The sequence below is a fragment of the Oenanthe melanoleuca genome, chromosome Z, assembly GCF_029582105.1.
Source record: "Oenanthe melanoleuca isolate GR-GAL-2019-014 chromosome Z, OMel1.0, whole genome shotgun sequence".
In the NCBI taxonomy this organism is placed as follows: Eukaryota; Metazoa; Chordata; class Aves; order Passeriformes; family Muscicapidae; genus Oenanthe; species Oenanthe melanoleuca.
The window spans coordinates 16,450,941-16,471,198 of record NC_079362.1 but is presented as its reverse complement, the minus strand read 5'-3'; the positions used below and the strand labels follow the sequence as shown (position 1 = coordinate 16,471,198).

General features: G+C 39.0%; 1 protein-coding gene across 2 annotated transcripts in view; it reads left to right on the top strand.

Annotated features, from left to right (window-relative positions):
* The window catches only part of EPB41L4A (erythrocyte membrane protein band 4.1 like 4A), a 116,154-nt gene that overhangs the window by 83,144 nt on the left and 12,752 nt on the right, over positions 1–20,258 (top strand). Inside the window, exons 13-17 of one of the 2 annotated variants that reach the window (XM_056514083.1) lie at positions 3,935–4,016; positions 8,212–8,295; positions 10,448–10,561; positions 12,852–12,899; positions 16,214–16,291. In XM_056514083.1, the coding sequence (XP_056370058.1) occupies positions 3,935–4,016; positions 8,212–8,295; positions 10,448–10,561; positions 12,852–12,899; positions 16,214–16,291 (406 nt within the window). The remainder of the gene's footprint in view (positions 1–3,934; positions 4,017–8,211; positions 8,296–10,447; positions 10,562–12,851; positions 12,900–16,213; positions 16,292–20,258) is intronic. The other variant, XM_056514084.1, reaches the window with a different exon arrangement.

The window sequence follows — 20,258 nt, the reverse complement described above, 5'->3', positions numbered from 1 at the left end:
CTTCATTTTCATTGTATTAAGGTTAAATATGACTTGTTCAACATTTTAAACAGGGTGATTTTAGTTTGGATATATTATATCTTAAGGTATTTTCTGTCAAATACCACTTTAATTAGGATCCATTAGTCTTACAATTTAAACTTTTTGGAATGAAAGTCAGGTTTCCATTTACTTCTCCAAATCCCACAGCAGCTTACAAAGAGCTCGTATGAAGTAACTTCCTTCCACCTTCTCTGAGTTCTTCATCTTTCCTCATCTGCTTCTTTCCCTTTTTATCTTTTCTTAAGACTGTAAAGTGAAATGTATTAAAGGCTTCATTTTTGCAGCCACTGCAATTAGCCATTTTGATTTTTGTGGTTTTTTTTTTTTTTTTTTTTTTTTTTTTGTTTGTTTGTTTGTTTGTTTTCTTGGTTTTTTTGGGTCTTTGGGTTTTGTTTTGTTTTGTTTTTAGTTTGGTGGGACCAGCCAAAACAGTTAGAATAGGTGCATGACTGCAACATATAAAATTGGCATTGCCTCCATCAGATAAGTGTCTGTGAAGTGCTAAAACCTCTAACCTCTGATATCTAAATAAAACCTTTTCCCTTATTGCTTCTTTTTGTGTACATGTTCTGGTGTTATTAACATATGTGCTTTTTAGATTTTTCTTTTCCTGTCACCTGGAGGTAGAGATTAGTTATCCCTAGCAGAACTGAGCAATAATGTTTCTTTGTCTCATTGGTCCACTAAAGTATGATAAAGACCTTAGGACTGCAGACACTTGGTGAACTCTGGGTTAAGATCTGGAGCAGGTGCCAGCCAAGACAAAGATAAAAAATATTATTTCTGTTTTCAGTAAAAATATTTCTGGTTTGACAGTGAGATTGAAGGAGATGATACTGTCAACAGAGAGAAACTATTTTTTGTGTATAAAAGCCACTGACATTGATTGCTTCCCCTGATAGGATGAACAGTGCAGACCTTTTGGCTTTAGTATGGGAGATTATTTTCCTAGAATACAGATTGCAGTGGTTTAAAATGCAGTAACCTCCATTTTGTCACTTGTTTGATACATTTCATATCTCAGTTGTTCTAGGGCTAGTGGAAAAATCATATCAGGAAACTTTAATGGTTATGATTTTATGTTAGATTTAGACTGTTAATATATTAGTGCATGGGGTTTTTTTTGCTGTGTGTTTAGGCTGGTATTCAAGTTGCTGTTCATTTTGAGAAAGAGTTTTTTTGTTTTGTTCTATCAAGCCTTTTGAGTGAGATGAGTGTAACTTGTTTCATTTGCTTATTATTCCCCTTCCAGCTGAGAGAGAATTACAGTTTCATTTTGCTCTGTTTGCAAATAATAAACTCAAATGTGGAACAGGATCTCTCACTGTTCTATCTTACCATCTTGGGGCCAGTCTGATAATGCTCAGCTTTTGCAATGTAGGGTAAAAGTTCATTATTCTTTTGTCTGAATGCTGAACATGAAAAGCTCCTTGGGAACATCCTCTCAGGACAAACACTGATGTGACCAGACCTGTTGCTGTGGGTCTGAGTTTATTCAGAGGTGGAAAACACGTTGCTTAGGGTTTGTTGTTGTTTGGTAGCTGAGGACTTGGTTTGTCCCTCCATTTGCACGCAGGGTAGTTGTATAAAGGGTAAAATAAGTGCTGCCATTCTGATTTAGAAGCCAGGTGGAGAACTGGGTGTGGGTCTTACAGTTACAGTGCTATCTGCATTGTGATAATCCCTAAGCAATCACATTTTGCCACAGATTCCTGTCACTACCCTACTAGTAGCCATGGTAGGTAGAACTGTTGGTCTGGCCCAGTCAAAGTAATTTCCCAGAAATTGTAAAATTGGGTTTGAAAGTTAGATTTTTGAGAAAATGGATCTCAGGGTGATTTTAGCTATTTCCTAATTTATATACTTGGAGCTTTATACTTTAAAATTTACTTAAAACCCAGTGTTTGATAAAAGGATGGGCGTGACTTCCACATCTCCATCATGGGCTGTGAAATGAACAATCTCTTGAGGCTACAGGTTTAGAAACTAATAAGAAAAACAGCCATTATCACAGAATAGGCTGTGCTGATGTAGACATATGGAAGCCCATTTATTTTTGATAGGCTCATGGTAGCCCAGGGTACAAAGCATGAGCTCTTATTGCATGTTTTCCATTTGGTCACACTATCTGCTGCCCTTGTGACTTGGTTTGAACACAAACACTGCTTCCAGATAACATCAGTTAAGTGGCTTTACCTGACAAGAGACATGGCAAACTAACTACCTTGCCAGGCTAATATGGATTTGGACACTTGAGTTTTTAAAAAATGTAATAGTTGGCTTGAATTGGCTGGACAAATCAGCGTCAAGATGGTTTTAAAAGCGAGTTAAGTGTGTGCACTCACCTGATTGGAAAAGTTCAGTGCAGTGCACTCAATCCTGAGTACCTTATCCAGTCAAATGTAAACAACCAGTGAAACTGTCCACAAATGACATGTTCAAGATTTCTGCCTGTCTAAGGTGTTTTTGAGAGGCCTATTGTCTCAGCAAGCAAGAAACCTGTTTTTGCAATGGGGTTTGTGTTTGGACAGTGTTCTTGGAGTCTGCTCTTTTATATTAAGTAATTATATCATACAGAAGTATAAGTTGGTAGAACAGTACTGTAGTCACTAGAAAATATACCAGGTAGAAAGTCCTTGGAGATAATCACTACAATGTCTGCAAGTGTGGACAGAAAGGTCCTGATTAACCCACCATGGCCTGACATCCAGAGGTGACTGGGTGCCTGCAGAATGGTGAGGATATTGTCAAACACAGCAAACTATCTCTTCTGGAGCTGTCTATTACTTCTATATCATCTGATCCTTGGCTGTTTTTCTGGCAGTTGTATCACTGCTATGATATATTTTGGAGCACAGGTTTTTTTACTGCATTAAGTGACAAGGACTTTCTGTGACTTAATTGAAAACTGCCCCACAGAGGAATATCTGAATTATCAATTCCTTTGTATGAAAAAGACATATATTTGCTGATTTCTGCAGAAGAGTGGCAAATCTAACCTGTAAGAAAACCAGTTGATGAGCAGACAGATTGCCTTAGAAGACCTCAAGCATTTGTGTTGAGGTAGGGTCCAGAGACTTTGTATGCCAAAGGTGTGGTATGGGAAGCTGAGGGAGATTGTGAAGAAATCCTTTCTCTGAGGTTGAGGAGAAAACTTACCATGCATCATCCTTTCACAGCTTAAAATAAGACATCACATTTTTGCTTTATCAAGTCAAAATGGCTTGGGGTTTGTACCACTGTATTAACGACATGTGTGTGATGCTGTTGCTTGTATCAAGAGCACATCATATTATAATCTTAATTTCATTATTTTCAATGAACATGCTCAGAATCCTGTCCAGAGGAGGTCTACCTCAGTAATGATACTGTTCTGTTATTCTACTTGACATCTGTTTCCATAGATGGTAACAGTTTAGTAAGAAATGTGTGAAATTGCCAATTAGGTGGAAACACAATGTGTGAATTGAAGGAAAGTTACAGATTAATATTAATAGCATAGCATGGAAACTGAAATCATGGCACCAGCAGGAACCAAACTGTATTCTCCTCACACCTTTATTCTCTTTATTCATTGTTGACTGAGCAGGGAATTTCCTTCTGTGGACAGTGGCAGAAAACCAGCTTCAGACTTCTCTGTCTTATGTGGAAGAAAAATGAATGTGCTTCATGTTAAACTTTATTGTGCCCTGGTACAACTAGAAATAAGGATTCAAGTCACAAAGACACAAAGGTGTGATCCTTACACACCCTTAACAAGAAGAGCATGCACCATATATCTTGTGTGTCATTTTATCTCTCATGCTGCCCTGTAGGTGATTATGCTGAATAGGTGTGCAAACATTTATGCCACAGGACTCATCTGTTTTGGGTGGATTTTTTTCCCCCCCAGGTTCTAAGAACATGAGCCAGATTACAACAAATGGGGAAAATGAAGGAACTACCAAAATTATTGCACCTTCTCCAGTGAAAAGGTATGTTGACCCACAGTTTCCTTACAGCTTTCAAGAGGTTGTAAACACATTGGCTAGAAGAACACATTTAGTAATCATTAGTACCAATTTATCCTGCCCATGAGCTCAGGACCGTCTGATCATCTGCTGGCAAAGGTCAGAGAGTGTTGCCAAGTAATTCATTTTACAAAACCCTCATCTTCCAATCAGTGCAGAACAGGGATTTCAGGTTACACATGGTTTGAAAACCCATAAATCAGCACAAGTTAGTGGGAGCACAGTCTCAGGTTTAAATAATAAAAAACCAGGTAATGGCCCAAAGGTCCTGTTAGGTGCTATCAGTCTCCCCCTGGGAGCTGTGGCTGGCTATCAGAGCCCTCAGGGCATGGCCCTTCTGTCTCTGAACAGGGCAAGCTTGGGGTGTGTGAGCAGGGAGGAGCTGGGCATGGGCTCTCTCCCAGCAGGTTTGTAAATCTTTCACTGATTGCCCATTACACTGTTCAAATTGTAATAAAAATCTGGAATGTTTGTTCCTGATCTGTAGGAGTAGTGAATTGCCAGGGCTCTTCTAGACTTGTGTGTCTAATTTAGTGCTGAAGCATGCACACCTCTGGTTATTAAGCCTATTTGACAGGAAGAGTTAAGGCCAGATTCAGAAAGGGGTTTATATCCCCACCCCTAATTTTAGGTGAAATTTATGTGTCAGAATCAGAAAAAGAGTGAGTCAAAATCACAGCATTTAACTTTTGTTTAGTTGCCTGGATATCTGTCTCTATAAGCTTGGCAATCCTGACAGTTTTTTTTCTTGACTAAGTAATCCTTAACTGGGCTTACCTGTGCATTGAAGCTGTGGGCTTCACAAACTAGGTATCTGGACCGACCTCTGAGAAAGTGTCTAAAAGTTTACTGCAAATGCTTGGTGACTAGTGTTCTCCATTGCCTAACACTTAGAAAAGTTGACTTCCAAAAGAAAAGCTGAGTTAAGCTGCATTCTCATTTTGAGGGAAATTGAATCCACTATTCTAGCCTTTAGAAAATAACACTAATCAGGTGTTAAAAGAAAGTTTATGGTTTTGCCACTTGGTCATGCTGAAGCAAAACCATTAAGCAGAAAACAATACAGAGGTAAAAAAGGACGTGAAGGGAAGGCAAAAAGAGGATGGATCCAGGCTCTTTCCACTGGTTTCCAGTGACAGGACCATACAATGAAACACAGGAGGTTCCCTCTGAACGTCAGGAAACAATTTTTCCCTGTGCAGATGACTGAACACTGGCAAAGGTTTTCCAGAAATGTGGAGGAATCTTCATCTTTGGAGATGATTCCGCAGCTCTCTGGGAATTATTCTGGGCAACTGAATCTGGGTCACCCTGCTGGAGCAGGCAGCTGGACCAGATGACATCCAGAGGAGCCTGACAACCCCACCATGGTGTTGTTCTGTGATTTGTTAGAAGAAATAAAGATATAAAGCAAAAGGTACCATTATTCCATAGCACAGAGATCATCGTTTTGGGAGACATGGGAGTCCTTCACTACAGAATTTATAACAATGATCTGTTAAAAAGAAGTGGGTAGGCAGGTTTTAAAGGAAGAACCAGAATATGTGGCTCTCAATATGACAGCTTCAACGTTTCTGAGTGTGGTTTCTTACCTTGACAGTTTAAAAGCTATTTACAGGTAGATTCTTACTGGTCATGTTTTATACAGTGTTAGTCACTTCCACACACACCAAAAAAAAAAAAGTTGGAATATATTTTTCTATTTAGGATTTGATTCTTTTCTCTGTGTCTCTGTCTGCACATGCAAAACACCAGGCATCTTGTATGTGAGAGGCAGCACATAAAATTTGTGTAGCACTTAAACAGTTTGGAGGTTTGCTCCATCCTGTGTAATTCTTGCATTAACTGTCAATGAAGCTTGTAGAGAATCTTTCAGTAATGTTCACAAGCTGAGTTTTCATGTTTATCATCTTGTACACTGTTGAGATTTGTAGTTAATTACCTCTGTGTAAGTGGTATAAACTCAAATCATAAACACCACATAATGAAATCTCCCATGAAATTCAGGTCCTAACCCTTTCAGATACTTTGAATAAACTCACTACCTTTTGCAACTGCATTCCTGGAGATACTGCTGGTATTTGAAGAGCTACCATGCTCTAGCTTTCTGTCTGTAAAATGTGTGTCTGCTTCAAATGAATAATGACTTAGGAATTTCATGCAGTAAATTCACCTCCCAGGTATTTTTTCTTTATCTTTTTAAGATTTGAACAGTATTCACAGTTGTTTAAGTTCAACCTAGGTATTATTCAGTAGTTCATGCTGTACAAATCAATTTCTTTTTGCAATATGGGACAGAAATGTATTTATCTGAGTTACTTGCTCAGTCTGTAGTAAGCACATCTTTAAGCCTGGGAATAGATTGCATGCACCTATGAGTCAATAATTAATGGGTGCAGTATTAAGAAAATGATTTACCTGATAAGGTGTAATTTAATTTCTTTTCATGCTGACTTGCTGTAGCTTTGCATTTTGTTCACTCTGTGAGAATTAAATGATTAACTCAGTGACCTGTAGTAACCAAAGGCTGAGGTTAAAAGTGGATTAGTGGGTTAAGTAGCCACAATTCCTTCATAAAGCTGAGTCTGTCACCTCCTGCTCTGGGGAAAGAACTCCCAGCTTATATCCCCCTCTCTGTTAGCAACTGTAGAGCTTTTATTTTTTCTGCTTGAGTTGCACTTTATAACTATATGATGTATTAATGATTGTACAGGGTTGCTGTCTGTAATAGTTCTTAATGACCCTAGTGGAAATCAATGTGGCTGCCTGGTTCTGTCTCAGGTGAGCTGCTTGTCCATGCAGGAAAAGAGCTCTTGAGATGGTGCTGCAGGAAAAGCTCTGCTGAGCCATTGACAGGGGCAGGGATATGCTTCAGCTAAAAGCCACTTCCCGGTATTTGAAGTGGCAGTTATCTGGGAGCTTCAATCTGGAAGCTGTAAAGCCTGACACTGTGACAATGACAGCAATAAAGGAAGAATTGGAGCATCCTGCTTTTTCCTGCATCCCCCTAGGTATGGTGGGAGACTGGTCACAAACACTGATATGTCTCTCAAGCAAGGTGACTGTCCTGGTGCTTTGCCTTGCAGCATTCAGTGAAATCAGCTCTTTCACAAAAATGTCTTTCTGGCAAAAATAAAATGCAAGGCTTTTAAATAAAATAAAAAAATAAAATGCAAGGGGAAGGTATGAGAAGTGGGTGCTACTCTGTGAACCTCTGAACCTGTGACCTGTCGTGCTTTGAATAGTTTTCATCACCCCTGCCTTTGTTGCTCCCATTTTAAAGTAGGTACTGTACACCTGGAAAAATGGTAGAGAAATATGATAAGGATAATCTGAGGTATGTGGTGACTCCTGTACTGGGAGAGATTAAGTAGTCTGTGGTTCTTTCACTTGGAAAAGAGATTAGACAGTTAAAAATGTGTAAAAAAAAAATTAAGGGGTGGAGTTTTTGATGAGGAAGCCATTGTTCATAGCTGTTTGTTTTTCTTAATTTCTTTCTATAATCACAGAAACAGTCAGGAACAAGGCATGAAAGTTTTGAACTGGGTGGAAGTTTTGAAACAATATTAAATAATTGTTTATGTCATAGCCAGATACTGGAACATATTCCTACTGGGCACCATTTATGATAAAAATTAAAAAATGTTTGAAAGGTATTTAAGTAAATCCAGGGAAGAAAAGTTTCATTAAGAGCTTTGTAAAATAAAAAGGAGGTAAAGCTTCTGATTCAATAATTTCTTAACTGCATATTATGGAAGACTATGAGGTCATATTTTATGTTTGCCCTACTCTTAGACTTTTTGCTTAAGTATCTGTTCTTGTTTATTTGGATACAGGATTGCCTGCTTTTCTTACTCAGTGCTGCCACAATTATGAGCTTGCAGGAATGATTTTTTTCTCTCTCCTTTTTCTTTTTTCTTCTTCTTTCTTCTTCCCCTTATGATTGCTTTTTTTAGATGAGATTTTTCAACATAGCAACTCTTTGCCCTCTTTTGCATAACAAATAAGTAACTATATGCCAGGGTGGGTCTCTCTAATGAATGTATGCCTTTAAAATTAAATTTTAGGTGGTTAGCATAAAAGAAAATGTGGTCTGTGTACAATGGTTATTTTTTTTAAATTAATATATACATATGTATATATCTGTACTCTTATTTAGCTTTAAAAAGATGAAAAATGAAAACAGTCCAGAAACACAAAGAAGCAAAACAGGCGCTCCATGGGAAGAAAATGGGCCACAGAGGTAAGGCAAGACTTGATGTCTAAGGTATTGTGCAGTGGTAAATGTCATACCACAGTAGAAGGTTGAGTGTTATTAATATAATATACTAATATGTTATTTGATTAATAATAGATGTGTATTCCATGTAACCAGATAGGTTCTTTCATGGATAAATAAAGTCAAAAATTAGGAAAGTATGTGTGAGAGGAGGTAGCCAGTGAATGAATGTCAGCAGTGGCTTTCTACAGAGATCTGTTTGTAGATCTCTGATATTTAGTATATTTCTCAAAGAACTTGAAAAAGGGATAGTAAAGTTTGGTGATGATACAAAATTGTTTAGGATAGTGAGAAATTCGTGAAGAGTGGCAGAAAGACTCCTAAAGTGTGACTGATGGGTAGTTTCTGTTTAGTCAAAAAATGTGAAGAGAGGTACAAGGACAAAAAAAAAAAAACAAACTTAGATTTCTGATTAATGTGAAATGCTGTGGAATTATGATGGATAACAAAGAAAACATCAGCTGTGTAGCAGACAGAAAAACAATTATAAATTCTTAGTAAATCAAGAGAACAGAATTATGCCATTATATAAATTGGTGGATTACATGTGTGCTCCATGAATTTTGGAAGCAGTTCTGATCCTTATCTCAGCAAAAGGAATAGGCTTTAGGAGAGTGGTGGCAAAGGTGATTAAAATGTCAAAGTCTCTGCAGTAAATCTGCCCAAGGAGAAAGGGCAGACAGGAATCTTCCTTCAGACTGTAAAAGAGGCAATTTCAGGGGATTTCATCTGGAAAATCACAAATTGTACTGAGAAAAGAGTAAGCAATCAGGACTCTATTTTTCCAGCAAAAGAACTAAGGATCTTCAGGTGAAGCTATTGAAGGTGGTTTAAAAACGTTGATAAAGGCAGTCAGTAGTGACTCACCATGAGTAGGAGACCTCTTTGCAGGGAGGTGAATTCCTGGTGGAAGCTGGGTGAGTCATGGAACAAAAATCCTGAAGGGCTTCTGAAGACAGAGGTGTAGCAGCTGGCTCAATAATCCCCTGGACTGGGAATGGTGTGGGACTCAGGCAGCACTGAGAGCTGTATTCAGGGTTTTGCTTCCTGTAGCTGGTTGTTTACAGCTGCTACTGGAAACAGGCTACTGAACCATGCATGAGCATGTAAAGTGTGATCCAGAATGATCCTGCTTCTCTGTGACAATTCAGATCTGTACCTGATGTGTAGTTGGGGCACCCTGATGATTTACCTCTTGTGTTCCTTCTGTGAACAGCAGTAGTTTCCAGAGGAAGAACAGAGCAATGAGCAAGTATTCTCTTTCTAGGACCAATCTTTCTATTTTTAGAAAAGTGGTGTCACTTTTTGTCTCCAGTGTTTCAATTGCTCTCAGGACAGCAGAAAGTTTGATCGTGCAGGAGCCAAACAAGTAGGATTGAGCTTTTGCAAATCTATTAATTCTAAAGCACTATGCAGGTTTAGACACATAAGCAGGGTGGGAGTTGCACAGAGGCTTTCACAGCTCTTATTAATGATTCTCATTGAGATGAGCTGTGGGAACTTTTCACCTGTGCAGAGCAGTGCTGTAATCAGCTGTCTGCACAAGCAGATGAAGAAGAGTGGCTTCAATTTGAAGGTGAGAGGCTTTTAGGAAAACAGAAAGGAAGCTGGAGCTTGGAATGCCTCCAATCCATTGGCAGAGGTTTGGGTGAATGAACAGAAGAGAAACGGAGATAAAATTGTTTCATGTTCCCAAGCATCAGCTCTGTGATGAAGATGTATGTAATGACAGAACAGGGAAAGTCTTCATACATACATCCATGGAAAGCATGAAGAATGCCTAGCTCTGGATCACATACACCACACTAAAGTGCAGAAATTTTCTTATGGTAAAAGGATATCAATAAACTAAAATCTATATTTTGTAAGCTAAGAATTGTTGACTTGGCAATGCTAAGAGGTCTCTCTCCTACATTTCAAGGTTTAGTGTGAAAAATTTATTGCTAGAAAGCAGTACTATCTGCATTTACACAGAACACCCACTAACATCCAGAAAAGCACGTATAGCCAAATACTCACCTGTGCATGCATGTATGCATGCATGAATCTTTCCATTTTTGTAAGCTGGCCTAGAAATTTTTAAAGCTGACTCTTTGCTCTTCCTTTTTAACCTCAGTGGACTGTATAATTCTGCCAGCGACCGCAATAAATCACCAAAGTTTCCCTACTCTCGCCGGAGGAACCCGTCTGGTGGCAGTGAGAATGAGCCTGGGCAGCCGGTTCGGAGGAGGTAAGAGCCTCAGGATTAATTACTGCCAGCTTCTCTGTGCAGAAACATGAGATCCTGGGTGCTCAGTGTTCAGCTGGCTCCTAGGAATGGGGGTATTCCAGGGGCCAGTTGTTAGTCCAAAAGAGCACCTGGGCAAGAATACCGCAGCGGTTTCTGTAAAGGAAGCTTTGGTCAGGTTGTTTGCCTGTGCGCTGTTCTGGGGAAATTATGTTAAAAATGTGAAAAGTTTCATTATTGGCACGTGCAAGATTCCTTTACTTACTGGAGCTCTTTTTGCCTGGTGAATGAGAGCACTGATGGATTTGCTTGCTTGACAGTGAGCTACCAAAGCAGTATTATAAGTACATTTCTTTGCTTTAGCTGCCCCAAAGATTACATAGATGAGCCATAAAGCTGTCTTGAACAGTCCATACGTGAACCACTTCGCATTAGAGAGGATGCCAGCAAAAATACAACTATGTGACACTTTCAGTTGGTACAAGCTGAATTGAATGACTTAGAGGAGTAAAATAGAATGGGTGAAGATTATGTGCTGCGTGTCCTTGAGCATGTCCAAAATCAAATTACAGGGACAGATCTGAAGCAATCGAGTATTGAGAGACTCTGTGTTACCTGGCATGATTTGTTGTCCTGAGAAGCTCCTTTCATCTCTGGGGCACCCTGCCTGCTGCTGTGATCTGTTATGAAGCATAAACAAACACAGATACTGTGCCATATTCATTGCAGTCTTCTAGAACTGCCTTAGGAGCCAGCACATGAGAGTTAAATCTCTTTCTGACAGCTCTGAAATAAGCACCTGTTTGGATTCTAAGCCAGAGCTCGCGAGGGGTCTCTGACAATGCAGCTATATTGATGAGGAAATCTAATTTGATGTGGAGCTTTTATCCTTGTCAGGTTTCTGAACCACTTCAGAGCTTTTATCTGCCATTAGCTGTCTGGGACAGGAGAGAAGAAACTCACCCGTAGTGCATGCTTAGTGACCTCAAATAAATCAGTGTAACTCTCGGGCAATGGAGTCATGTTTGTTTGCTCTGTTGGATAGAGCCCTTGTAGGTGCTAACAGCAATGTGTTTCCTGAATGGGTTTTGTCATGTTTTAACCTCAGCCAGGCCCCAGGCAGCCCCTCACTCACTCCTCCACTAGCAGGATCAGGGAGAGAATCAGAAGGGTAGGAAGTAGAAACCTTGTCAGTGGAGAAGCAGTTTAACAGGCAAAAGCCACTCACACAAGCGAAGCAAACCAAGGAATGAATTCCCTGCTTCCTGTGGTTGGGCAGGTGTTCATCCATTTCCAGCAGAGCAGGGCCCCATCGCACTAATGGTGACTTGGGAGGACAAACCCCATTAGTCCAAACATCCCCCCCCTTCCTACTTCCCTTTGGTCAGTTTGGGGTCACCTGTCCTGGCTGTGTCCCCTGCCAGCATCCCATGTACCCCTGGTCTCCTCCCCTGGGTGGCCTTGACTTTGGGCAATCCTGCTCAGCAATAATAAAAGCATGTCTGTGTGATCAACCCTGTGTTCAGCACAACCCCAGAGTACAGCCGCATTCCTGCCTCTGTGAACAAAATTTACTTTATTCCAGACAAAACCAGCACAGGTTTTCTGATGAATTGCTAGCTTAGTTGTCAGGAGAACTCATTTGGCTTTGTAAAAACAAATGAGTAGAGATGTGCAATTTCTCTTTCATACCAAGAAAAGAAAAGTGTTAGTGCACTGTGCAGCAGGAAATTGTTTTTGTCATCTGGGATTTGCATTGGGCTGATCTAGTCAGTGGAGGACAGTCATGCCAATAGAAAGTTTTCTCTTGGGCTACCACATGAACAAAATGTTTTTAGAAGTCTTATCTCTTATGTGGGACTGTGAAGACTGACAATAGTAGGTGGATTTTAACTTAATTATGCCTTCCTGAGTCTTGGCTTTATTAACGCACTTTCCTTTTCCAACTGCTCTTAACAATAGCTGTGCTGTTTATGTACTCTTTACTGGAAACCACCAGGCTCTGCTATGTTGGAAACAGTAGGAAACTCTAAAGGCCAGCATGCTCTGCTTAATTTTGCAAATCAGGGGTTTGCAATGAGAGCTTGAATGGAATCATGCCTTCAAAATTTATTGTAAAGGTGTCCTGAAAGGTTTAAAACAGGCACTGCCCTATTTTCTCTACCTGACATCATACAGTGAAAAAAAAAATCCATCAAAAGACTAAAACACTTTGGGCTTTTTTATGGGTAGTTGTGTGTATTTGTATTAAGTAACTCTAAGACAATTCATTAAAACTTCCTTAATGTCACAGGAAAAATCAAAACAGTGGTGAAGATTCAGATTTAAAGCCAAGGAGAAGGTAAATATATCATCTATAGCAGCTATGAAATGATAGTGAAGGTACTGGTCATGATGCCATTCACTGCATTCCCTTCTTTCCTTCTTTCTCCCTCTTCTTTCTAAATGTATAAAAGGTTTGTTGTGTTATGAGCTTTTAATTTTTTATTTCTTATCTTTTGCTAAGATGCTATGTGGCACAGCCTCATCACTACAGAGAGCCTTGCAGCATATGGTTACTATGTGAAGCATGTTATGAAAGCTTTCTAAGGGCTTATCTGCAACTTGAAAGTCAGTTTTAGAATTTCTAGCTTTTGGATTTTGAATCTGCAGATTTGTTTTTCCTTCTCCAGCCTCCCTACCCACTTTTAATTAATCTGTTTTGCAAGCAATTGTGCTATCATCTGACACGAATTGTTCTGCCAGAGGTAAGTGCAAAGGCATATGTAACTCCTGATGGTCCTCTTGCTGTCTTGCACATTTTTGGTTGATTTTTTTCCTTAGACTTCTCCTCCCTGCCCCCCATCTCCCATTTCAGACTTGACTAGCTGTCACATTTCAGATAAAATGCAGGTGCGAATTTGGGCGTGCCCTTCAACAACTTCAGTTCTCCACAAATTTTTGCCACATCTGCTTGTCATGACTCTGTTTCGTGCTTCTCCTCCTGTACTCCTGCTTGCACAGCTAGAATAAGGAGACAGTGGGGTGCATTTCAATGTCAGAGGCTCCTGGAGGCTGGGAAGGAGAGGAGGTTCTCCCAGCATCTGCAGCACGGGAAGGGAGCTCTGGCAGGGATACAAACATCTCAGGACAATCACAGGAAGCCAGAGAAAGTGCTCACATACTTTGTACTTACTATGAGATAAGAATATTTTTTGGAAGGATGTTAGCATTACAAGCTGCCAGTGATAGTCCTGTGATAGATGTCCAGCCTATAAAACTGAGAAGATTTAGTTAGGCATCTCAGGTGAAAAAGCCTCAGTGCTCAGGAGGGACCTCTTCCCACAGGTTTGTTATTGTATATTGCAAGAGACCTTCTTAATTTCCTCACAATTTGGCTATTCTTCTCTCATATTAATCAGAAAAAGACTGTGCCAGAATGTGAGCTCCTCAGCCCCCCCAAGCCCTCTTATAAGCAGTATTTATTGTGTCTTTTGTAAAACCAACTATGACTTTTTTCCTGCTCCTTATGCCAGAGTATATAGGTATTCTACCTGCAAAATATCAAATATATTACATGACGAGGAAAACAGGAGAATAAAGGACAAAAAGTACCTTAAAATTGTCAGAGATCAGGATGATCTCACATGTTCTTGCACCTGATTTAGGAAACTTTTTCCCACCCATTTTTGGTATTTTATTCAGTTCAGTAAAAGATGATATTTAATATCCAGTGAAAGATGATATTCTGACAACAAGTATGAACAGCTGCCACTCAGCTGACATCTCAGGAGCCCTTCTGTGTCCCCAGAAGTGCTTTCCTGACAGGGAACACAAGGGAATTCAATGTGCAGTATACAAAAGGTGGATCAGATTTCCATTCCCGAAAAGTTAGAGAAAGGCTTATCTTAAGTTTGATCAAACTGGATGTTTTATCTTGTACTGCCAGCATGATTTTTGGCTGTTTTGGTACCTTATGAGATAACTTACTTAAATTACTTAATGTAAAAAACGTCTTGTCATACTGAAAAATATAGAAGAAAAGATGCAAATGACATAGAAGTGGTAAAGAACAGTGTTGCTTAAATGACTTATTAATGATGATGTTAGTGGCATACTTATTAAACATCTGATAAGACTGGGGTGGGGAAAGGTATACTTTTGGCTGTCTAAGTTCTGCTGCAGTTCTACAGCATTTATTATTTTTAACTCTTCCAACGTGCTTGAGTGACTCTTTTTGACACCATACTTTGATCTTCCATCTTCCTTTGGGGTTTCAGTTTTCTATAGTAACACACAGTTTTTTATACCCACTTTGAGTTCACCCAGTAAAGAGTGGTTTTAGCTGGCAACATGGATAACCTGGCTTTAAATTATGAACATGAAGTTTGGGGATGGGGATGTCACGAAAACTGAAGGGAATTCAAAAACCTTCCAACAACATTTCTAGTATTGGAGAATCAAGACATTATTTTACCCTGGCCAGGATGTTGTTCTGACCAGGATGTGCAACAGAAATAATTTCATCCACACCTAGCCTGGATGTGCAGAGGAAGTAATTCCATGACACATACCTTTTACCAGATTTTTCACTAACTTTATACAGTCAAAACCCATAGAGATTCATTGGTTCAATGTTCATTGGTTCCAAGTTATGTGGTTATTAGTATTTGGTTTTCTGTTGGAAATGAATTTGTAGACCTCCCATGCTAATTTGGTCCATGTTCTTATCTCTCCTTTCCCAGACCAGATGTCCCTGACCATGCCATGGCTGATGTTTAGAGCTGATGGTCATTAGTGGTCGTTGATGGTTGTTATCTTTTGTGTATCTTCTGTGCTACTCCCAGTCTGTTGAGATGTTAAGTTCATCAGGCCTTGGCTAGTGGAACAATGCCCTGAAAAAACTTCTATTCTCTTCCCCCAGGGCAGAGGCTAACAAACCTTTTTTTTTTAAAAAAAATTAACTTGGTATCTTTTCCAACAGGGAGAAGCTTCTTCTCTGGGGAAAATTTCAGTTTGCCAAATTTATTCCCTTCAGGCAAGCTGGGTTGAACTGATTTTCCTATGACTTTAGCTGTCCTATTCTTCTAACACATTTTTGTTTGACTGGGAGATATTTGAACTAATGATTTCCTAATTTAGGAGAGAGAGAACAGACTCCATAGACTGAGGACTTAGGAACTTACAGGATGGAAGTTGAGGGGAATAGAAAATATAGATCTGTGAGCATTTTGGTGTGCCTGCAAACCAAGAATTCTGTATAATTTCTGTTGGTTGTACCACAATGTGCAAGAAGAAAAGAGCCATACAGATTAGAGATGAAACATTTCACATGTCCAAGAGACACATTGATGTGGCATGTACAAAAAGAATGCTGAATGATAAAATAATAAAAATTTTAAAAAATAAATGAAACAGTGGAATTATTCAAAATTAAAATAGCACCCACCTGATACTTACTGCACTCCAGATGCTTTCCTTTTAATGCAGTTCTTCCCAATAATTTAATTAGAAAAAGATAATATGACTCTGAGATATAGACAAGCACTCCATAGTATTTTAATTCTGATTTTCTGAGTAATGTCTTTGCAGTGTTGTTTTTTTCTCACTTAGCACTGCAGTAATTCTTGTGTTGTGGATAAATTCATCCTGAGATGTTGCTTTTCTCTTCTCCAGGTCACGGTCCCGCTGTAACACCAGCAGTGGCAGTGAATCCGAAAATTCCAACAGAGAGCATCGGAAGAAGAGAAACAGGTGACAAATATTAAATATTTTAGTCAGGGAGACATGAAATACAGACAAATGGACATGGACTTTTCTCAGATAAACCTGATAAGAAGGGATCTATCATATTTTATATATATAGAGTCCTCCTGAGGCAGCTTAAGACTCTTTTCTGAATAAGAAGAGTGATAATTGCCAGAACACATCATTATAGTTGTATGCAATGAATGCTTGCCCTCCTGTTGCTTGGGAAGAGCTCAGTAATGAGCCACAAGACCAAGTACAGGGCACACTTACAAAAGACTTGCAATATAAATGCAAATACAGCAGATAATGTCTTGATAATGATATTCTCAGCATATAATTTTACTTCACAAATTCAAGTGCAGATTTTTTCAAGCAGAAAATAAGCTGTTGAGAAATAAAAATATTTTTAGTGGGTCTGAATCTCAATATTGTTTTTAAACCCATGTATTTAATTGTATAAAGATTTTGTTTTCCAAGATGTCAGGTGTGGGTCCAAACCCAAAATACGTACAGCATCAAGTTTTAATAGGACAGCAATAGTTCATATCAAGTGATGCTAACAAGTCCTATTCTGTTTTTCTTGTTGCTGGCATGAAAAAGATGGCATAATTAATGACTTCTTATAATTTCTCTTCAAAGCTGTATATTTTATGTTGCAGTGGAGTTAACAACATCCTAGAGGTATTTCTGAAAAGAAACTTTTTAAAAGCACATAGAATTTCCTCATATTGCATAAACAGTACGAGAGAAATGTAACTAGACAAAAGAAGTGTTTTAAGGCAAAGTTTCTAAGTTACTGTCTGCATGAGCTGCCATCATTTCTTCTTTTCTTATATTCAGTGATAAATGATTTCCAGATCTCTGGAAGCTCTCAGAAATAATTGCATGCTAGATAGTGCTGCAGGAGTATGCAATATAACTACATTTTTAGCATGTCTTGCAGTAGTTAAAGAAACTGTTAAAAACTCATTGTGACACTCACATGGGATGGCAGAAAGCACATCTGAGACATAAGATTTCTTTGAGGCTTTCCTAAATTAGAGCACAGTCTTGTAAGTTGCTTGGCTAACAATAACCTCCTGTGCATGGAAGGTTTGTTTTCCATCTGAAGTTTAAATGACATGCTGAGTGTAGTCTCAGTGATCAGCAGTAAATGGTATTTTATATCCCTTTCTCCCAGAACACTCTTGCCAGGCTTTTTTCCTCATGTGAAACTCCTTGTGCAGGGAGCTCCACAAGCAAGTGAAAGAAATTAGAGACTGACCACAAGAATGTTTCTAAGAACTCCTAGTAATATAAAGACTGAATTGTAAGAAGGATTAAGCACTGCCTATAATTTTTTGAAGAATGAAAGGGCCTTTACCAACCCCTCCTCACTTAATGGAAAAAAATTAAAAATAAAAATCAATTTTTTGTTGCTGTTTCTAATTTTTTCGCATTTTCAGAAATGTAATATACAGCAAAAATGTTAATGTTTCAGCATCTCTTGCTCTTAGATGATCACTTGAAATCCAATCAGATAAAAAATTGTTATCAGTGTTTGATTAAACAAGTACTAAATGAGCTGGAAGTCTAAGACTTGTTCCTTGTGAGCAGGTGCAGGAAAACAATCAGTTGTAATGAATTTCTGCAGTTTGTTAGCAGCCACAGCAGGAGCATAACAAGCTAAAAGGTCAGAGACAGTGAGTAGCTTTCCTGTTTTCAGAGATGAGCTAGCCCTTGCTGGGTTAAATAGGACATTATAATGAGGCTTGCAACTGCTGTTACCCAAGTTTCTGCTTGTAACAATTTATTTCCCAGCACAATAATCAGGTCCCTGACACTAGCAGAAACAAAATTATTTTATTTTATTGGAATAAAATGAGCGAATGTTCACATTAACCAAAGAAATCTACTTCTGGTCATAGCAGAGTAGAATATATTGTTCACATGACAAGAGATCACTGTGAACTATTTGCCAGAAGAAAACAAATTATCAGAGAAAACCAGAAATGTAGGTGAGAGCTTCTGAAGGTAGAACACAAGAAAAATCTTAGGGAAAATCATTTTACCTGACCTCAGTCTTTGAGACTTTGCTCCATTATATGTATGTTTTCTCTTAAGCAGATGTTCATAAGAAAGTGAAGAAAAATCTGTGATGAGCCTATTTCAATCACAGAAGAAAAGCATTTGTGTTTTCAATTCTGTGGTCAAAATTTATTTATTGTGCAGATAAAAATATATTAAAGGAGCAGACAATGTGTACTGGAGAACAGTTTCCTTCCTGACTACACTTAGAAGATGCATCTGATTAGAATCAGAGAGTGGCTGAATGGTTGAGGCTGGCAGAGACCTCTGGGTGCCACCTGGTCCAACCACTGCTCCTGCAGGGCCACCAAGAGCCAGGTGTCCAGGACCCTTCCCATGCAGCTTTGAAAACTGTAATGGGCTTTCAGTACAAGGGCAACAGCTTTTGTTCAAAAGTACATTTAAATAGAAATTCAAAATTTGAGCTAAACTTCTTCCAATTTTTTTTTGTTCTGTTTTGGTTTGGTTTTTTGTCATTTCTGTCACCAAAAATCTAAAAAATTTGCCCCAAAATTATTAGAATTTGAACATTTCATTAAAATAATGTATTTATTGTAGAGATTGCAGTACCTCAGTCATCTTTTTACCATGTTAAAATTGAGCATACGACCTTTCCTTGCAGCTGGAAAATGTATGTTTTGTTTCTTCATGTCTCTACCTGGTAGAGTTCTGCTGTGATGCAACAATGCTTTGGGTGTGCTGACACTGCTTGTTTTAATAGCTGCAATGCTAACTTAATATATTTAGATTTTTGGTATTTTTGTGCAAGTGACTGCCGTGTGTGGGAGGCAGTTGATGGTGTCTATACCATATGGGAAGATTGCTGTTTGCACAAATTGGATTATTTGGGATGAAAATCACAACTCATTACTTGTTGTTGTGTGAGTCCTACTAAATCCTTAGATAGACATTTATGTTAATACCTGTCAGCAGATTACAGATTTTAAAAGATTTGCCTAGAAATCAAAACCTGAGGTTGCAATCTTCTCCAGATGCTTCATACCATTTGGTAGAGTTGTGGCTGTTTACAGTAGTTGGGGATTGAGCTCAAAATTCATTATGCATGTGATAGAAGATCTGATTAAAGGAAAAGCAGAAGCTTGTGTAGCTGGTTTAGCTACACAAACTCAAAGAGAAAAATACATCTGAAGTGAAGAGCAGCAACAACATACTTTGCATTGCCTACATCTCCAGTGTAATCCCTTTATCTCTGTTGGCTTCTTTGTTTGTTTTACCTGTCAGTCTTCCCCTCTGGCTTCTCCAGTATGCCAGTCATACCATCTGATCAGACAATCCACACTTGGGTGAAACTTTCCAGGGATGTTTTGAAATCCCTGCTGAATTTTAAATTCACTGCTGTGACCAAGCATTTCCATTTGCTCCACCACCTTATTCTTCATCCCAGCAGTCATATGTGCAGGCTCAAAACTGCGGGAAGCATCTGTGGAACATTGGCCAAACACTGCCTGGAGGGTTGTGGCATTGTGGAATTACTGCTAACAAACGTGCTGAGTTGTCAGGATTTTGATATTTGGCTCAATCCGTAATGCATTCCATTAATGAATTAATTGATTTTAAGGAAACCAAATTTTTTAAAAAAGGAGAATTAAAAGGCATAGCATGCTGTTTAGATCACACAAGCCATGACAGGGACCATAGCCTCAGGGGATAGTGCAGAAGGAGTGCCATGGAGAGCTGCATGCATCCCGAGCTTTGTTGCAGGGTGACTCTTCTGAGTGGGGACTTACCAAGGCAGTTTTTCCCTGGATTCTAGGAAGAATGCATGCTGCAGTAAAGTGCTTGTGAAAGTTGTTGTCACTGCCCGAGGTGTCTCTTTATGCTTGAGATCACCTCAGGAGGACACGAAGGTGGTCTAAAATTCAGGTTTTCCCCGATGCCTGCT